General features: G+C 42.9%; 1 protein-coding gene across 4 annotated transcripts in view; it reads right to left on the reverse strand.

Moving 5' to 3' along the window:
* The window catches only part of ATG7 (autophagy related 7), a 250861-nt gene that overhangs the window by 201655 nt on the left and 27790 nt on the right, over positions 1-21416 (reverse strand). For all 4 annotated transcript variants that reach the window (XM_019651069.1, XM_019651070.1, XM_019651071.1 and 1 more), the window contains 4 exons: positions 11610-11727; positions 9284-9361; positions 4954-5070; positions 3535-3684 (listed from right to left, as the gene is read on the reverse strand). In XM_019651069.1, the coding sequence (XP_019506614.1) occupies positions 3535-3684; positions 4954-5070; positions 9284-9361; positions 11610-11727 (463 nt within the window). The remainder of the gene's footprint in view (positions 1-3534; positions 3685-4953; positions 5071-9283; positions 9362-11609; positions 11728-21416) is intronic.

A 21416-nucleotide genomic window follows, 5' to 3' on the forward strand; every position in this document is an offset into this window, starting at 1 on the left:
ACTAGATTAATGCAGTAAAAGCAGGAATGACTTCGAGTGAAGGGATGTTTCAATTTCACAAAAATCTCCTTTCCCCGAAGCCTTCTGTAATTAGACCCGTCCATAGCGGTCTCTCCCTCCTCTCAACATTCACACGTCAGGTGCCCATCAAGTGCCCGGCATTCCACTAAATGTTGAGGATACAGTGTGGAGTAAGACATTATTTCTGTGCTGAAGTTGTTGGGGAGAGGCTGGTGGGGGAGAGGAGGATAGGCAGATAAGCAAACCAACAATGACATTAGAGGTCGGTCAGTGCTAGGAGAGAGGCTGCCACCTGAACACAGCAGAGGGATATCAAATATTGCATGGAATCAGCCGGTACTTCCCAGAGTGATGAAGCAGAAAGGGGGGAAGGGGAGGCTCTGGCCAGGTGAAGGAAGGGAGACAGAGAGAAAGGCGTGTGTGAAGGCACAGAGGTGGGGGGAGCATGGGGCATTTGGAGGGCACGGCTGTAGCCACAACGCAGGAGGCATCTTGATGGAACACCAGGAGGTGAGGCTAGAATGATGGGCAGAAGCTGGGTTTGAAGAGGTCCTGAACGCCAAGCTAATTTGTTTTAACTTGATCCTGAAGTCAACAGGAACCATAGAAGGGTTTTAAGTACAAGAGTAACATGAAAATGCATTTGGGCGGCAGTGCGGGGGGGATAGATGAAACATTCAGGACCACAGATGGGGAGGTCTGCCAGAGGCCAGGAAACACCTATGAGGCCAACAATCTGCAGAGCATCTGGTGGACCTTTCTAGAACAAGACAGGGTAAAGAAAAACAACCAAAGCATCATGTGTATCATTTTGTTGGCACTTCTCTTCTGTTACCTGAATTTCTAGTTAACTTTCCACAAGTCAGTGTCTCATCTTCCCTAGAAGACTTCAGGTTCCATGAGAACAGGTATAATCATACCTCACAATTTCTGGCCCATAGGATGTGCTGAACGTGTGCTGAGCAATTCCAGGCTTTCCTGAGATGTGACCCTAGCCCAGTGAAGGGCTCTATGCCTGAACTTGGCAGGTGGTTGGTCTCAGGGTCAGGGCACTGGTAAAGTCACCCAGAGCACTTCTAAGGAGACTCCAAAGATTTGTTCAATCTTTGAACAGATGCTGCTGTTGAGGAAGAAAGAAAGTGGATGTATATGTAGCACTTGCTATGTGCTGGGCATTTTATTCACATCATCATGTTTAATCTTCACAAAGCCTTGTAGCAGGTACTATTACCACCATTTAACAGATAGGCTAAGCATGGGTTGGCAAACTTTTGAGACGAAGAGCCAAATAATTTAAAAATTATTCAAGAGCCATAAAACAAATGAAATCACCATGATATGAATAATATCCTTTAAAAATTTTATAACTGAAACTATGATAGTTTTATTTTCATTTTCAATTTTAGTTCAGAGCCACATGTATGTACCCAAAGAGCCGCATATGGCTCGTGAGCCACAGTTTGCTGACCCCTGGGCTAAAGTGAAGAAAGATTATGCAAATTCCCCGACGTCACCGAGTAACTCAGTAACAATGTTGGGTGTCAAATCCAGATCTATTTGATTCCAAAGGTCAAGCAAAGACCACCTCCACCCAAATGATGCGAGACTGGAATGGAAGAAAGCACACAGGCTTTGGAATAAGACCAACTGGCCGTGTGTGTGACTTTGAGTCTCATTTTCATCAAACAGAGAATACAGGCACTAATAACACCTATTTCACAAAATTATGACAGGAGCAACTATGTGAAAGCCTCTTTTAAACTGTAAAGTGCTCTGCAAATTGCTATTATGTGGATAAAGGTGCACTTTGGGAGAGGACTACTTATTTACCACATACAACCTGAACCACCATTGCTTTCACACACAGGCCATTTCACCCTGCCTGCTATCGTACGAGGGCCTCACTCTAGACTGGACTTTAAATGATTAATGGTTGGTCTTGTTGCTACTAAGTTAGCTACAGTTCTGTGAAACTGCCTTGGGGGGAGAGAAAAGAATTTTAATAAAAATTCAATCCTCAGTCATCAATTTAAAAAGGACTTCCTCCAAAGAAGAGTGTACTTCAAAAAAAGGTTTCTTAAGTTCAGACTGAGGAATAATTAGGCCATCAGTTAAAGGTCTCTCTTCTCTATCTATATGGCTACTGAAATTATCCCCCTTGATTTCATAACTTCATAATACCAATCAATTTTTAATTTTTAATTTACAATCTCTTGTATGGCTAAGACAGCTTATTGCATATCTTGTCACTTCTAAAAGACACTAACAGTACTCTTCCATTCACTGAAAAAAATATTGAGTCCCTCAGACATTAGACACATAGTTAGACACACATAGTTAGACAATATGTACACACAAAAACATAAGACACAGTCCCTGCCCTCTAAGAGCTTACAGACTGATGTGGCACAAAAAGTAATATGTACAAGGGAGTACAGCAGTAAATGAGGATCAAGGAGTAAGTGCGGTGAGATCAGAAAGGGAGAGATCACACATGGCCCCACCATGAGAAGGCTTCATGATGGCGGAGGATTCAATAAGGAGAGAGAATTTCTTAGGATTTTCACAGGTAGAGTATGTTTTGGGAAGATGATACAATTTGAAGATAAAGAGAGGTATAAAAAAAAATTATAGGTATATTTGATGGGGGAGGGGGGGTGCTGTATGGTAAAAAGCAGACAAGCTTAGTTGAAGCAATGGTTTATGAGGAAAATAGTGAGAGATGAGGCAGGAAAGGTAGGTTCGAGGCAGAAGGAAGACATCATTAACTCTTGAGCTGAAACTTTATTTTTTTTTATTTTATTTTTTTTTCACTGAGCCATCCTGCCATCTGTTGGCAGTTCAGCGGCAACTCAGCTCAGGCTGGGCATCGAACCGCTGTTGCTGAGCTCGCACTCTTGAGCGAGCTCTTAACCAACTGAGCCATTCAGCCGGCCCACGACATCATTAACTTTTGATCAACAAATGATACAGTGAACATGAGCAGTTTAAGGAAGGTTCTTCTGTAGTGGTGGTGTGCCAGGAAGCAAGAAAACTCCAGGAGTGAGAAAATCAGGTCCTGAGCTACAGTGGTAGCTCTGGGAATAAATTAAAACATAGATACCAAATATATCAGGAAGGAAAACTGAAATAACTTTATCACTAATGGTGAAAAGCGAGGAATCCAAAATTACTCTGAGGTGCAACAGCGCTAGGAAAAATGAAAGCAGTAGCTGATTTGGGAACTGTGGGGTGGGAGAGGGTGATGAACACACAACATGATATATAGATGATGTATTGCAGTATTGTACACTTGAAACCTACGTAACTTTACTAACCACTGTCACCCCAATTAACTTTAATTAAAAAATAAACAAATAAAGTATTTTCAATAAAAAAAAGGAATGTTCTGAAACATTCTTTGGAGGGCTAAAGAAATATAAATGAGTTTGAATTGTGAGGTAGGGTATCATAACACGAACATCGGATTTTTTTTTAACTGGGTAATAAAATGATATTCAAAGTTTCTCTGACCTTTGTCCTTTGACCTTTGAAGAAATCACTGTAGTGTTTAAGCAAGGAAACCAGCACCGTGTTCTCATCATACTTGATCAAGAAGTAAGGTAGTGCTGGGACGCCTTCTGTTAGACAAAGATCATCATATGCACGCTCAAGGGCTTGAATCTGAAAACAGGAAATATTGATTTATCGCCCAGGCAATTACACATCTGGCTCTCAGCTAAAAATTAACATAAAAGGTAATTTCGAGCCAGAAAACTGGAAATGACTGATCACACCCGTTACTCTTTTGCAGCAAACGAACATAAAAATGCCCCAAATAATACCACTTCACTTTTATATAACATTGTCCAGTCCACGTGCACAGTGGAGTGTCTTAGGGCATAGAGGGACATTTTATGGAACATGCAGCATGGTGGTTCTCTAAAACGTCAACCACAAAGGTTAAGTAAGAGAGGTATTCAAGTATTATTTCTCTCCTGGGATAAACAAGCATGAATTTTACCATGAACCTTTCCAAAATCTTTAAGATTTATTAAGACATAGTTCATTTAGCAAACAACTGATCCACTTACAGTGCACAATTCAATGCTGTTTTTAGCATGTTCACAGGATTATGCAACCATCACAACAATCGTTTGAGAACACGTTCGTCCCCCCTGCAAGAAGCCTCATACCCATCCATCAGCAGTCGATCCCCATGCATAATCCTCTTTCCCCCACGTATTTCTTCTTGGGAAATTAGTTCCACAAAACCACAACTTTTGATTTATCTTAGTAAACAAACATTATTATTTTGTAATCAGTAAGGGCTGCTCCCTGGCTTTACAATTCAGTTTTAGTGACTGATACGCTTCATTAATTCAAATCATTTGCCACTCACTTTTTTGCCTCAACAACAGTTAGAATTCTTTGGTTTAGGGTCTATGTTCTACCAGCCTGATTATTTTCATTACTCTTCCGGGGCCATCCCTAATGACCTCATTATTTTTTTGAAAATGCAAAGACTAGCTCAGCATATACCATTCCTGATGCAGAAGTTCTGCAACATGGCACAAGGGAAGGACAATGTCTTCTATTTGGCTTCAAAGACTCTCTTCCCAAGGTATATTGAATGCCTTATGATTCCCACACTGAAAGTGAAGAAGGCATCTTAGCAAATTCTTAGTCTTTTAACATGTTCCTCTAATTCCTCCCTAGTGGCTTAAAATTTCACCAAATGTCATTGAAACCCTGGAAAATTATTGCTCACTACTCCTTCAAAGTGATTTTACAAACATTTTGTAAATAATTCTGCTACTGGTACCATCTTTGAAGGACTCCACAGTGACTGCCTCTTCATCTAGACAAGTGCCTATTTGTCTTTAGAATGTACTAAACTACTCTTGCATGTTACACCCAATTTTACCTACATTTGGTTTTAATTGTTGATACCTGTTTGGGTGAAAACCTTTGATCCAAGCCCACTGGCCCCTGAATGAGGGGAATACTCTCGGGAAGGCAGAGAGCTGGGGAGCAAAACCAATAGTAGAAGTGGTACTTCTTTAGATCCTAGAAGAAAGAATATAACATAGGATATCAGAAAAGCACCAATGACTAAACTGAAATGCATCTATTAATGTAACTTTCCATAGCCATGTAAGACAGAAAAATTGAAGCACACAAAATATGACCAGCTTGTCAGTAATTCTCATATCCAACAAAACTCATGATAGGATAGGATAGTGAATTTCTGTCTTTATCCCCAAACACTTCCACATACCACACACTACTATATTACGACAAGCGTAATATACTTTTTTGGCCATGTGCTAACAGAAAGTGTTCAGTAAGTCATTGACATTATCATCATCATTTAATACACAAAACCTCCCTGAAAGGTAACTACTATCATCCCATTTTATAGACGGAAAACTGAATCTCAGAGAGGGGTGAAGAATTTGAACAAAACAAAGATATTAAGTGGCAGAGAGGGGATCAGAACTTTGCTTTCAAAACTGAAGCTTTTGCTCACAGTACCAAACACACTCCATGTTCCATCTGTGGAGACACAACCTCCAAACACAGTTATCATTCTCTTCACAATCAAATGAATTACGCATGTTATTAAAGAAGCCATGCTAAACATAACCTATGTGTGCTGAGATAATATAATGTTGCTTTTAGAAATGCCTTACTGATGAAATTCATTCAAGTCAGCAACTATTAAGCATGTGCTATGTACAAGGCAAAATATTGGACCCTGACAATAAAGATGAATAAACCCAGTCCCAGTCCTTGGGATAGCTCATTTTCTGCACTAGGCAGAGATAAAATGAGTGCATGATTAACTGTATGAGTCACAGAAGAAGTTCTAAGAACTAAGGAGCATCGATGATAGAAGAGGTTACATCTTTGGGGGTGTGTGTGACTGATTCCCCCACCAGGGGAAGCAATGCAGGAGAAAGGACTCATGAAGCTGTCCTAGATGCTGGTCCCACTCAGGCTGAATGCTCTTGCCTCTGAATTCCTGAAGCCTTTGTGCCCTGGCTCACTCATGTGTAGGATCCAATAGTTATGCAGCTATTTGACAGCTGACCCATCAGTGTGTTACCACTGACCACTATGCTGTTTATTTGGCTAATATTTTTTTCTTGAATCTGCTACAAATAAAAAGTGGATGGTTGTTTGATGACATTTTTATTGAGATGTAATTCACATACCATAAAATTCATGATATTAAAGTATATAGTTAAGTGGGTTTTGTTTAGTATATTGACAAGGTTGTACCACCATCACCACCAATTCTAAAACATTTTCATTGGCTCACAAAGAAACCCCATTAGCAGAAACTCCCCATTACCCCCTCTCTCCAACCCCTGGAAACCACTAATCTATTTCCTGTCTCTATGGATTTGCCTTTTCTAGAGTTTTTTGGTTTTTTTTTAATTGGGGAATTGGGGGGATGGGAACAATGCTGGGGAATTGGGGGAAGGGGAACAGACAAGTCGTTGTCATCCTGTTCCTCAGTCTAGTTGTGGAGGACGCCGCCCCACTGGCCCAAGTTGGCACCATCACTGCACTCTTCCCAGGTGAGGCACATCAGTCGCCAGCTTCTGGACGGCCGCTCACTGTGGCTGCTGGCTGCTCACGCTGGCTGCTGGCTACATACGGTAGCCCATGGCAACCCACCGCCACAGGGGCTGCAGCCCACACCATCGCCGGTGACTCACGGCAGCCCAGTTCCAGGTTGAGCTGCCACCCAGCACCCTAGCTGTGGAGGGCAGTGTCACCGGCCCTCATATGTGGGATCTGAACCGGGGCCCTCTGGCATCCCAAGCCAGTTCTTAACCAACGCGCCACTTGGCCGGCCCTAGAGTTTTCATATAAATGGAATCATACTAGATGACTTTTTGAATATAAACTTATATATAAATGTGTGTCCAGATAAGAAAGGCTCATAATTAAGAGTTTTCACACTCTTTAATTCTGCCACTAATTGATCAACTAGGAACAAATTCCCTTTTGATAATAGCAAAACAGACTGCAAAACTGAAATTAATGAAGTGTCTCTTCCTTTAAGCCCTAAAAACCAGCAGGGGGGAAAAAAAAGCAAAAACACCTCCAGAGACTATCCTCTCTTTTTTGTACTTAAATGATTTGTCATAACTGATCTTTAGTAAAAGGTTAAACAATTCAAGATGAAGAGCTTGAGAATTTCTAAGAGGCTTTATCAGGTCATCTTCAAAAGTCCAAAGGCTTGAACTTCTTAGGGTTCTTTTCAGGATACTAAGGGCCTCGATTAAATTAAACATAAAGCCCTTTGTATCTGAAGATTTAAAAAGAGACAGACTTTTAATTTTTTTAAAGGCAGGCTAAGAATGCTCAGTTAAAAGGCAAGAAGGCCAACATACATACTGACTCTGGGAAATGACTTGAAACTTTAAGTAAGAGCTAATGTTACTTTTCTATTTAAGCACAAATTGTCATTTAGATTCCATTAACTAGAATTTTTGGTATAGAAAATGTATTCATGTTAAAATAACAAAACCAAAAATCTTTAGCACGACTTATATCTATCCTAGTAGCAAACCTACAAAATTACTTAATTTTACAGACGAATTCTCAATGCCGAAGTAATCCCAGGAAGAATTTAAAATTGTTTCTGTGTCCCCACTATTACACAGAAAGCATAACAACTTGTTAGAAAATGTGCTCCTTGTAGATAGCCACCTTCGGTATGGCCTCCAGTTCGATTCCTATCATTCTCTCCGTAAATCAGAGAGGCAGCATTCAGAAGAAATGAAGCATTAGTTTGTGGGGGAGAAAGAAAGGCAAAGGTGGGGAGAAAGGAAGGTTTTTATAACTTGGCAAAAAAAAAAAAAAGGAAAGAAAAATGTGGGAAAGAGGATTAACATCCAAAGCTGATGAAGTTGTGGTGAAATAACATATTTTAGATCAACATCAATATGTTTATATGCCCCCTCCACAGAATTTATTCTAAAGAAATGGAATGAACAGTGGGAAAAAAATCAGTATAGACAATGTTGTTCACTGCAGCATTTTTTAAAATAGTGAATATTGGAAGCAACATAGATATACAAGACTCTATAGAAACAGTGGTTCTCAACCTATGGGTTGTGACCCCTTTGGGGGTCAAACAACCCTTTCACAGGGGTCACCGGGTACTCGTATGTGGGCCTGGAGACGGATAGAGGAGCAGTGTCTTGGTTCCTAAGACCATCGAAAATATGTGTTTTCCGATGGTCTTAGGCGACCCCTGTGAAAGGTTGAGAATAGCTGCTATAGAATATACAGTTGACAAAATATTATATAGTCATGTTTTATTATAAAGGATAAATTACTTTTGTACGTATATATATATAGATAGATAGACACACACACACACACACACACACAAAACATACAGCGTTTTATTGCTTTACTGTGCTTCACAGATATTATGTTTTTTACAAATTGTAAGCAAGACCCTCCACCAGCAAAAAGATTCTGACTCGTTTTATTACAATACTCACTTTATTAAAGGGGTCTGGAAACAAACCTGCAGTATCTCTGAGGTATGCCTGTACGTATATATCTATACACACATGCACACGAACGCGCAAGTGCATGTGCTTGGAGATGGGCGGGTAGCTGGTATCCCTACTCTCAGCCCTTACCGCTTTCCCCATCACTGAGACCAGGTTCTTCCCCTGCTTCCCTAGGCAGCAGATGGTTACCTAATGTGATTTCTTTCCCTCTTCAAAGCTGCACTTCATGTTCATTTTAATTAGATATCATTTATATAAAACATTTTTCTTTCTTTAAAAAACACAAATGTGTGAATAAGCTATACAGTGTCATCTCCTCTAGTGCAGAGCTGCTTGGGGGTGGCCGGGGTCCCTGAGACATCACCTTTTCCTTATGTCAATGGACCCAGTGACTGAGCTCTGCAGGGCTGTATGTAACAAGGACATTAGCCACGAACCTGACTTTATTGTGTCCTGAATGACAAGAGGTGGATGACTGTGTTATAAACATGCAACTACCACCAGAAGTGTGATGACTATACCAATATGATCAGTAAGGATGAATTAATGTTGCATTGGTAAGAAGTGCCAGCACTATCGGGCCACTAACCAAATGAGAATTTCTTTAACAGCCATGACTTGAATAACACAAGGTAAAAGCTTCAGGGAGAGGAGAGCAAAGTGTTAATACTGGCATCCAGGCTTGCCCAGGGCATCTGAGCAATCTAGGTGCGACAGACAGTCCATTTACTTACTGCAAATGTCAAGAGGAGGAACTTGTTCAGGAGGACAGGGTTTTCAAGAGCAGCGCCTGATTTTATGGATTTCCATATCTGCCAGAAGAAAGGAAAGCATCAGGCAGGTTATCAGGCATCTCTGAACTTCTCACTCTCAAGCGAAGCACAGGCCAGGCACCACTTATCCCAGGCAATGAAGTGGGTCGTTACCTCACCCTGCCCACTTCACACTCCTGTCCACCAGACACACTCCCGTAATAGGCTGAAGAGAGTGAGACAGCCCAGGAGCCTCCTCTCAGGGGTCTCAGCAACCAGGCCACTTTCATGCCTTTGTTATTTCCTTCAACAAATATTTACTCATTTTCTATTATATACACCAGGCACATGGGGGTTACAGAAATAAAAGACATGATCTCTAACTTCAAGAATCTTGTAGTCTAATGAAAGAGACAGACATAAATGTGCAAGTACACAACCAGGTAGGACGTGCTATCACAGAAGAATGTAGAATTCCCAGGAGGAACACTGAACTTGCCTGGGAGATGGGGAGGGGAAGGGCCAGGGAGGGCTTTGGGGAGGTAGCCATTTGAACTACGTATGGGGGATTTCTTAAAGTCTTATTTGGGATGATCTCACCCTGAGACAGGAAGGAAAGGGAATGAAGTCTAGTTTATGAATACTCAGCAAGTATTAGGATTGGAAGCAGAAGCTGGTACTGGTCAGCAGCTGCTGGTCACAAGATGTTTTAGTAGCTAAGATTAGTTGCCAAACGTTGTGTCACTAAGCAAGACAAACAGCTGTGCCACTAAGAACCATTCCCCACACATGGGGAGAAGAGGAAAATAAGCAAAGAGAAGTTCCTACTGCTGAAATGATAACCGTGAAGGAGCTGGGCCGCTGAGGAGCAGGCCCCCACTTCTGATGAGCCGAGTAAGGGAGACTGTGGAAAGGCTCAGCCTCAGGCAAGGGGTGGGGATTCCATGGGGAGCAACCTGCTGTTTTCCGTGATGGACCAAAACCTGACTCAATTCTTTAGGGACAGTCTGTTAAAGGTGCAGCCAAAGCAGGAGCCCAGGAGCAGTCGAGCTGCAGGCCAAGGAGAACAACCATCATCACCTGAGTCATTAGCTGCATCCATCCTGCTTCCATCCTGAGGAACAGAAGGGCCACCTTCCTCAGGACCAAAGGCAGCCAACTCCTTTCTGTGACCATGGCAGCCATGAAAACAAGGCTCTTGTTTTGTTTTGTTTTTCTTTTTGTAAAGATTGTATTGGGGAATTGTGGGAGGGGAACAGACAAGTTGCTGTCCTTTTGTTCTTCAGTCTAGCTGTGGAGGACGTCGCTTCACTGGCCCATGTTGGTATTATCATTGTGCTCTTCCCGGGTGAGGCAGTCGCTTGCCAGCCATTGGAAGGCCGCTCACGGCAGCTCACGAAAGCTCACGCCCGCTGCCAGCCAACCCCACTGCAGCCTACACCGTCGCCAGTGACTCACGGCAGCCCAGCTCCAGGTCGAGCTGTTGTTCACCATCTCAGCTGTAGAGGGCAGTGTCACTGGCGCTCATGTGGGATCTGAACGCGGGCCCTGTTGCTCAGAGCTGGCGTCCTAAGCCAACTCCTAGCCAATGCACCACTCGGCCTGCCCAAGACTCTTGTTTTTTAAGACCAGTGTGAAGACCACTCAATGAAGTGAGTTAAAGGGCATTGGGATCAATGGTCCCCCCATTTCAATTCCTCACACTAACTCAGATGTGAAGAAGTAAAGACATTCCAGGCAGAAAGAACACTGTGTCCTGAGAATAGAGGAGAGAACAAAAAGTAGATGAAGGAAGAAATGAGAAGCACTTTTCTGTGACCAGGTCAGAGAGGGGAAGGGCCAGTGTGATGGGACAGAAAGGCCACAGAAGCCAGGCCATGAGGGGCCTTGAAAATCAGATGGAGTAGTTTAGATTTAGCCCTGAGGATACTGAAGAGACTTTATGATCATCTCCGATAGCACTTCAGTGCTTAGGACTGGAAAGCCTCTTCCAGAGGCACAAAGAACAGAGAACTAAATGCATTCAGACACAGGAACAGAACACGCAGACAGAGGTCAAGCTGCTTCAAAATGCTAACTGGAGATCAGCAGCAAAGCTTTTTATCCACTGCCCCGCCACGAATCCCAGCCTAAACCCAGGTGACAGCCTCGATGTCTTTTCCTGACCTTCCCACCAACATAGATGCCCACCGCTCTCTGAATTGTGACAATATGCTAGTTTCTATGACAGACCTGTACACCTGATCAGAAACACCACACCTACGGGACCCGGAAACTACGATGGATACATCATGTTTTCCCAGCTAACCTCATCTGCTGCTTGTTCCAAAAGTAGCTTCTTATCTGCAGCCTTGAAAGCCTCGAGTGTGTTGGTGTTATACAGTGTTCCAACAGCCGGGCAACAGTGGGCTGGGGTGGGAGCGCTCCTGGGTATGAGAAAAACACGGTTAAGCAGGCACAGCTGGGACCCAGAGAGCCAGCGAATGACAAACTACATAACATTGGGAGACAGTGCTCAGTATAGGCAAACAGAAGATCAATTGTACATTTCCTTGAAAAAAGATGAATATCATTGCTTAAGAAATACAAACAGTACCCCCTCCCCCAAGCCTCTATATTCCCCTTACCCTATTCTCTCAGCATGCTGTTCTTCCGCTAACCCCCCAATATAAGTTTTCTATTTTTTATTCTTTCCCATCTTTAACCTGAAAGGGAAACATTATTTATTGAGTTTCGACTGTGCTAAGTGCTATACAAGGTTTAAATTCTCATAACAGCTTCTTCCCCCATTTAAAGGCTTAACTAACATAAGGTCACACTGAAATAGGTGGAGCTAGAATCTAAAGTCAGAGCTAGTTGATTCCAAGGTGCTGTGCTGCCCACTCCCCCTCAAGCCCTGCCAGGCTCTGCAAGGCCCTGTTTCAAACCCACCTCTTTCAGGAAGCCATCTCCTATTATCTCTGGTAACAGTTTATACATAAAACTGAGTATAATATTTTAGGGTGTTTTCAAGACTGACAGTGTTATACACCCAACTGGAGGACAGGAAGCTCTTTGAAGGCAAGGAAGATGTGCCCCTCTTCTGACAGTCCCACATCCGAGCCCAGCCCAAACAGGCTCTGCAGAGTTGCTGCTGAGCAAAGCCCTGGTGGTTGCCTGAGTCCAGACAAAATGTGTCACGCTTGGGCTACCTGCCAGTCTATCATGCCACATGTGTACAGTACACTGCCCCTGAGGGCCTCACAGTCTTCAGGGTAATCAAAATCAGAAGAGGGGAAGATAAGTTGGTTCTAAACACAAACTCAGAAGTGGAGAAATCTGGTCTCTTCTCTGAAATGATTAAGTTGTGTTTCAGAGGTTACAGATGCTAAATGAAAATACTCATCTCATTAGTAGCCTAATATTGCCACTTAGTAACTACTGCAGAAAGAAAGCATTTTTATTTTTATTTATTTATTTATTTATTATTTATTTTTTTAAAGATTTTTATTGGGGAATTGGGGGATGGGAACAGCTCTGAGGAATTGGGGAAGGGCAACAGACAAGTTGCTGTCCTTTTTTTCTTCAGTCTAGTTGTGGAGGACGTTGCTTCACTGGCCCAAGTTGGCACCATCATTGCTCTCTTCCCAGGTGAGGCAGATCAGTCGCCGGCTTCTGGATGGCCGCTCACAGCAGCTGCTGGCTGCTCACGCTGGCTGCTGGCTACACACGGTAGCCCATGGCAACCCACTGCCACAGGGGCTGCAGCCTACGCCGTCACCAGCGACTCACAGCAGCCAGCTCCAGTTTGAGCTGTTGTTCAGCATCTTAGCTGTAGAGGGCAGTGTCATTGGCCCTCATATGTGGGATCCGAACCGGGACCCTCTGGCGTCCCAAGCCAGCTCTTAACCAATGCGCCACTTGGCCGGCCCAGAATGCATTTTTATTAATTGCACTGATGGTAGCTATATAGCTAAAAAGACCCATCACCTCTTCATAAACTTTGGCTCAGGGATGCTGCAAGAAGAGATCTAAGCCTAGAACAGGCATGGAGGGGTGCGATAAGTGACCAAGATTTTGCCACATGCTGTCTGTAAGGCACAAATGCCAAGTCTTGGGGGAAGAAGAACTTTCCATAGCCAGAGTCTTCCCTTGAGAGCTGATGAGTCAACAATCATAAGTTGTTTGTAACCACGCTACTCCAGTCCAAGAATATTTTTCATCCAGGTAAGATGAGGCTATCAAAGATAGTCTTGATGAGAAAAAGAAATCACAAAGAGGTGAGATTAAGACGACAGAGAAGGAAGCGGAGTAGTTGGTAAACTGGGCCCTCTACGCTCAGACTTGGTCTTACAACGTTGCTGCTGAAACAGGATGCTGAAACAGAGGAAGGATGTAACTTGGACACAAGCATAAGAAGAGGAAGGTACCCTCTTTCCTAAATGTCCCGAAGTCCTGGGTGCGTGAAAGCCATGCCAAAGCCTTGCTCTGAGAATGGAGGAAACTACAACATGAGAATTCAAGCAGCTGCCAGGAACAGCTGTGCTCCTAGAACATGGCTCTCATTCAAGTTAGTTAATGAGGACAAGATTAAGTTTCAAAGGAGAAGCATTTTTCATGACTAAAGTTCCAACAGGGGAGGTGGCCAGGGGAACAAATTTAAAAGTTATCATGGGAGGGAAAGCCAGTCTACCAGTTTCTCAAGGTTTAAGTTCCACTTGTTCCACGAGGGGTGGCTCAGATGAGGACTGGAAAGAGCCCTAGACTGGGGAAACGAGAATTTCGTCCAAATTCTGGTCCTGGACATTTATTAGTTTAGTTTCCTACCATTCCATTTATATGAAATGTCCAGAATAGACAGGCAAATCCATAGAGACAGAAAGTAGATTCCTGGTTGCCTGGGGTTGTGGGGAAGAAGAAGAAGGGAGCAATGAAGAAATGACTGCTAAGCAGCACAGAGTTTTATGGAGAGTGGTGAAAATGTTCTGGAATTAGACAGTGGTGATGGTTGCATAACCTTATGAAGATACTAAAAAATCACTGAACTATATATTTTTAAGGGGTGAATTTTATTATACCTCAATAAAGCTGTTTAAAAAATCGGAATGAAAAATCTTCCCCAGATGGTAAAGCCAGCAGTGCACTGGCAATGATGTGCCCACTAACCTGGTAAAGAATGGATGCTGCCAGAGTCTGAACCCTAGGCCCATGTGGGGTGTTACCTTTGGAAGCGTGGCCCATACTTCACTTCAGTCTCCCGGTGATCACTCAGGAAAGCACCGGACTGTTTTGCAACTTGGTCAAAGGCAGCCATGTGGCCAGAGCCTCCTCCAGAGCAGAGAAACAATGGAGGTGGCTGGGACGGGATAGATCCCCCAGAAGAAGGGCAGAAGTCACTTTTCACACCTGCAGGAATCTTACTCCACGTGAGCAGCTTTGCACGGTCACAGAGAACTCTGTGAGCTTGGGAAGTCATACTCAGTCTGGGGGCATGCTGCGCTATCTTCTACTTTCATAATAATCTGAGTTTCTGTTTACCTCTAACGGAGTCCATTGGTGTCTTTCCATCAACCATACCCTATCCCCTTTTGACAGTCATGCACTTAGACTGCTTGTAATTGAATCCAACAATTATCTTAGCAAGTAGTACGCGTCAGATCCGTGTTAGGTGCTAGAGAGACAGCAGAGAGTAAGACATAGCCTGTGCCCTGCACAGATGATTTTGCATATGAGTCTTATTTCCTTAGCGACTTTTTAAGTTGTTTGAGGGCAAGGGTTATGCTTTCTATTTCTCTAAGTACAATTTGAGGCTTAGAAAAGAAAAATACTTCCTATGACTAAAAAGATAAATGTTCCTCAAGGGAAAGAGGCCCAGGGAAAGAACAAGTTTTCTTTAAACCAGTTTCACATTTATTTAGAGATTATACATCAAAATCTATTTTCCTCTTCTTAGACAGAAACAAAAGACATACAAGATGCTAGTAGCTGGGCCCCACATTTCCCAGTCTTCCTTCAGGACAGGTGAGGCCTTTCACTCTGCCCAGCAGGATCTGAGTGGAGGGATGCATGTCCCTGCCCAACTAGGGCCTTTAAGAGGCTGGGTGCGTTTCTTCCACCTGTTTTCACCCTGGCTCTCTTTCCCTTTCTATCTACTGTGACCTGGAGGTGACAATTCAGTCTTAAGAAGCACACAAAGGCATGCCCTCCAGGATGATGGGGCCATAAGAGGCTGGACCTCCACCCTGGACTGTGAAATGGGCAAGAAACGAACTTTTTTGTGTTTGTGCCATTACATTTTTGGGTCTGGTTCAGTAGTGCACCCTACCCTAAGATAGCACCTTCCAATGTAAGACAGTTGGTACCTGATAAAATACTCCTTCACTGGTAATTCACTGAATACAATGTACAGAACAGGATCCTGTGTTGCTACCTCTGGCAGAGGTCCACCAGGCTTCCAGGAACTCAGAGTAAAGGGCATTTATCTGGTGCTACGCAAAGCTGAGATACTCGTGGCCTCTGTTAAGTGAGAACTAGGACTATTAGTGCTTCCACTGCATCTTATTCCTCTCTGCATGCCCAATCCTAGTACATTCTATTATCAAGACACAGAAGACACAATTAATAAGTTTCTCTGAAATAACTTTTACCTCTCCACATTGTTTACAGCATGGCACACAATCTAATGCAAAAACTTGTTTTGTACCTCTATCTAGGGCTCCTCCACAGCTCATGTTTCCTAAGTCTTTGCATTCCAAACACCTACACATTCTGCACATAATAAGCACTCAGTGTTTGATAAATAAATTCATAAAGATTTCCCTACAAATCCATGTAGGTGTACAGCAATAAAAACAAACAATGAACAATAATAATGAAAATCATTTGGATATAAAGAACTAATTTCTTCTGAGGAGCTCCAAGTGCTTTCATTAAACTTCCTAATTGTCTTGGTCTGTTCGAACTGCTATAACAAAATAACACAGAATGGGTGGCTTATAAATAACAGAAAAATATTTCTCATAGTTCTTCGGGCTGGAAATCCAAGGTCAAGGCACCAGCATGGTCAGGTTCTGGTGAACGCCCTCTTCCGCTCGCAGACTGTGCACTTCTCACTGTGTCGCCCTCACGTGGCAAAAGGAGTGAGCTAGCTCTCTGGGGCCTCTTTTATAAGGGCACTGAGCCCATTCATGAGAGCTCTGCCCTTATGATCTAATCACCTCCCAAAGGCCCTACCACCTAAAATTATAACCTTGGGCATTGGGTTTTCAACATATGAATTTAGGGGTAACATAAACATTCAAACCACAGCACCAACCATCCTAAGGAAGAGGGACTCAAAATCACAGATTATTAAAACTAGAAGGGGAGGTAAGGCGCATGAGGAGGCCAGAAGCTCTGTGAGATCAGCCTCCCTACACCACCAGCCCTCTCTCCCCAGCACCCCCATTAGACCTGAGGAGGCCCCTTAGACTTCCTGGGCTCTGGGCAGCAGCCATCAGAACCACTGCTCCATGCAGCAAACAAACCTCTACCGAGCACGCTGAGCAGCGAAGGGACTCCCATTCCGAGTACTTAAAGGTGGGCAGACTGGGCAAGTGGGGGAAGAGGGAGTGGAAACACGTGGAGGCACAGCCCGCACCTGTGGCTGCTGGGACCCGGGGTCTCAGAGAGCAGATCGGAGCGTTCCCGCGGCTCGCTCCCTGCACCTCCAGCCCCAGCCAAGGCAGAAACCTCTGACCGGGCGTGTAGCGGAATGGAGAGAGGAGGGCGTGAGTGGAGGCACAGTCTGTCTGTGCCCGTGGCTGCAGAGCTGTGGGAATCCAGGACAAGGCAGAGTGGTTTGCAGTATCTGGGCGGGCTCAGCCACTGGGCTGACCATCCGCAGAGTGCCACAACGGCCCAAGGGCGCGCAGTTTCTGAGGCAGAAATCTCAAACCGGGGAGCAGGAGAAGAGGGAAGCATGGAGACGCAGCCCGCACCCCACAGCTGTGGAGACACAAGCTGCCTTGACTCCCTGGGGGTTGAGATATTTGCATGAGAAGAGGCTGCAGAAGTGGGCTACTAAACACACCACCCATCTCCGCCCCCACCTCTCCTGGGCTGCTTGGGAAGCAGAACAACTTTGGCTGCTGAGACACAGGAAGGCCTGCCAGCAGCTCTGAAATTCCCCCCCCCCACATACTCCCCCACAGCCCCTAGTAGAAAGAGCACCCGAAGACGCACATCCAGTCCTCTGGCTGTGCAGAAATCAGAGTGCCTCTGGACAGGTGGGAGCAGAAACAACACTGACTTTGTAAAAAAACTACCAATCACATCTCATAACTCCACTCATCTAAAATAGACCTGCATTACCAGGCTCACTCTAGGTGCCAGGCGGCTGGCTCTGCCCCCACAAGACACAGAGGGGTGTGTATATAGCAGAGGAAAACCTGGGGAGAGCTTGGCAGACTTCAGCCAGGATTGGCACTAGTTATTTCTTGTTTTTTCTCCCTTTTCTTTTTTTTTTGATTGTTTGTTTCCGGTTTTGGTTTCTCTTTTGGTGTGTTATATTGTTATTGTTAATTGNCTTTCTTTTTTCCCCTTTTCTCTCAGACAGGAAAAATAAACTGCATAGATAAGTGCACACCCCCACCCTCCCTCAGAAACCTTGGCCCCCTCCCTGCCAGAGCCTGAGGCTGACCCCTGAAGAGAGGAGTAAGTCAGAACAAAGGTGCTTTGACTCCCTGGGGGTTGAGATATTTGCATGAGAAGAGGCTGCAGAAGTGGGCTACTAAACACACCACCCATCTCCGCCCCCACCTCTCCTGGGCTGCTTGGGAAGCAGAACAACTTTGGCTGCTGAGACACAGGAAGGCCTGCCAGCAGCTCTGAAATTCCCCCCCCCCACATACTCCCCCACAGCCCCTAGTAGAAAGAGCACCCGAAGACGCACATCCAGTCCTCTGGCTGTGCAGAAATCAGAGTGCCTCTGGACAGGTGGGAGCAGAAACAACACTGACTTTGTAAAAAAACTACCAATCACATCTCATAACTCCACTCATCTAAAATAGACCTGCATTACCAGGCTCACTCTAGGTGCCAGGCGGCTGGCTCTGCCCCCACAAGACACAGAGGGGTGTGTATATAGCAGAGGAAAACCTGGGGAGAGCTTGGCAGACTTCAGCCAGGATTGGCACTAGTTATTTCTTGTTTTTTCTCCCTTTTCTTTTTTTTTTGATTGTTTGTTTCCGGTTTTGGTTTCTCTTTTGGTGTGTTATATTGTTATTGTTAATTGGGTTCTCTTGGATGTTTTGGGTTGCTTTTTTCTCATTGATTGCTTGTGTTGGTTGTTTTTGGATTCTTCTATTTCATTAGTATTTTTAGTTGTTTATATAGGCATATACAAAGGTGCATATATGTGGATATATATGTCCATATATATGGAGGAGTAGACATATATATACACACATATATATATTTCTCTTCTTTTTTCTCTTTCTTTCTCTTCTAACCTCTCTCTCTCCCTTCTTTCCTGCTTCCTTGTCACTGCTTGATTTGCCTCCTCCTTTTTTCTGCAAGTTTTTTTTTTGCTGTTGTTGTTGTTGTTGTTTTAAGGGTGTAGCTATTTTGTTTCTCGCGTTCATTCTATTTTTTAGTTTATTATATTTTATTTCATTTTGTTCTGCTATTTGTTCCTTGTTTTTTTTGTTTGTTTTTGTTTTTGTTTTTTTTTCTTTTCTTGTAGCCGTTGTTTTGTTTCTGTTGGTTTGTTTTCTCCTCGTGTATGATTGATATTTCTACACATGTTGAGTGTAGGGTGATGGTTGTTTTGTACATCAGAGAGTATCTGGTCACCTTTGGTGACTGTTGTGGTTGAACTTGTTGATCTGCTTTGCCCTAAAACATGCTCTGCAGTCATTTTCCAAGACAGACCACATGTTAGGCCACAAAACAAGTCTCAATAAATTTAAGAAGATTGAAATCAGATCTAGCGTTTTCTCCAACCACAATGCTATGAAACTAGACATCAATTACAAGAAGAAATCCGGAAAGCACACAAATGCATGGAGGCTGAATAACATGTTACTAAATAGTGAGTGGCTCAAAAATGAGATCAAGGAGGAAATCAAAAGATACCTTGAGACAAACGAAAAAGAAAACACCACAACCCAAAATCTCTGGGATGCAGCGAAAGCAGTCCTAAGAGGGAAGTTCATAGCAGTGCAGGCCTACCTAAAGAAGCAAGAAACATTTCAAATCAACAGATTATCCTTACACCTCAGGGAGCTGGAAAAAGAACAGCAAAATAAGACCAAAGGGAGCACAAGGAAGGAGATAATAAAGATCAGAGCAGAAATAAACGAAATAGAGACCAGAAAAACAATACAAAAGATCAACGAAACCAAGAGCTGGTGTTTTGAGAAGATAAACAAAATTGACAAGCCTCTAGCTAGACTCATAAAAAAAAAGAGAGAGAGAGGGCTCAAATGAGTAAAATCAGAAATGAAAGAGGCGAAGTAACAAAAGACTCCACAGAAATACAACAAATCTTAAGAAATTACTATGAGCAATTATATGCCAACAAATTTGACAATCTAGAAGAAATGGATAATTTCCTAGAAGCATACAATCTTCCAAAGCTAACTAAAGAAGAAACAGAAAATCTGAATAAACTGATTACCACCAAGGAAATTGAATCAGTAATCAACAAGCTCCCAACAAATAAAAGCCCAGGACCAGATGACTTCACAAGTGAATTTTACCAAACATTCAAAATAGAATTATCACCTATTCTGCTCAAACTATTCAAAAAAACCCAGAAGGAGGGAAGGCTCCAAACTCTTTCTATGAAGCCACGATCACCCTGATTCCAAAAACAGACAAAGACAGTACAAAAAAGGAAAACTACAGGCCGATATCTCTGATGAACATAGATGCAAAAATCCTCAATAAAATCTTAGCAAACAGAACAGAATTCAGCAATATATTAAGAAGATCATACATCATGACCAGGTGGGTTTCATCCCTAATATGCAAGGGTGGTTCAACACCCGCAAATCAATTAATGTGATACACAACAGCAACAAAAATAAAAATAAAAATCATATGGTCATATCAATAGATGCAGAAAAAGCATTTGACACAATACAGCAGCCATAAAAAAAATACAGCAGCCATTTATGATAAAAACTCTTAGCATAGTGGGAATAGTGGGATCACATCTCAACATTATAAAGGCCATATATGATAAACCCACAGCTAACATCATACTCAATGAGGAAAAGCTAAAACCATTCCCTTTAAGATCAGGAACAAGACAAGGCTGTCCACTTTCTTCACTTTTATTCAACATAGTCCTGGAAGTGCTAGCCACAGCAATCAGACAAGAAAAAGAAATAAAAGGCATCCACATGGGCAAGGAGGAAGTAAAATTGTCATTATATGCAGATGACATGATACTATATATAGAGGACCCCAAAGACTCCATCAAAAACCTATTGGAACTAATAGACGAATTCAGTAAGGTAGAAGGATACAAAGTCAATACTCAGAAATCAGTTGCATTTGTATATACCAAAGGAGAAATTAAGAAAAACAATTCCGTTTACAATCACTTCAAGAACTATAAAATACTTAGGAATAAATTTAACCAAAGAAGTAAAAGACCTGTACTCTGAAAACTATAAGATACTGAAGAAGAAATAAAAGAAGATACAAACAAATGGAAAATCCATGCTCATGGATAGGAAGAATTAATATAGTTAAAATGTCCATATTGCCTAAAGCAATATATAGATTCAGTGCAATTCCTATCAAACTACCTAGGGCATTTTTCACAGAAATAGAGAATATAATCCTAAAATTTATATGGGAATCGAAAAAGACCCCGAATAGCCACGGCAATCCTGAGAGATAAGAATAAAGTTGGGGGGATCACGCTTCCAGACATTAGAACGTACCACAAGGCTACAGTAATCAAAACAGTATGGTACTGGCATAAAAACAGGCACATAGATCAATGGAACAGAATAGAGAGCCCAGAACTAAATCCAGGCATATACGGGCAGTTAGTCTATGACAAGGGAAGCAAGAATTTACATTGGGGTAAAGATAGTCTATTTAATAAATGGTGCTGGGAAAATTGGACTGACACATG

Source organism: Hipposideros armiger, unplaced genomic scaffold (assembly GCF_001890085.2).
Source record: "Hipposideros armiger isolate ML-2016 unplaced genomic scaffold, ASM189008v1 scaffold_152, whole genome shotgun sequence".
Taxonomy (NCBI): domain Eukaryota; kingdom Metazoa; phylum Chordata; class Mammalia; order Chiroptera; family Hipposideridae; genus Hipposideros; species Hipposideros armiger.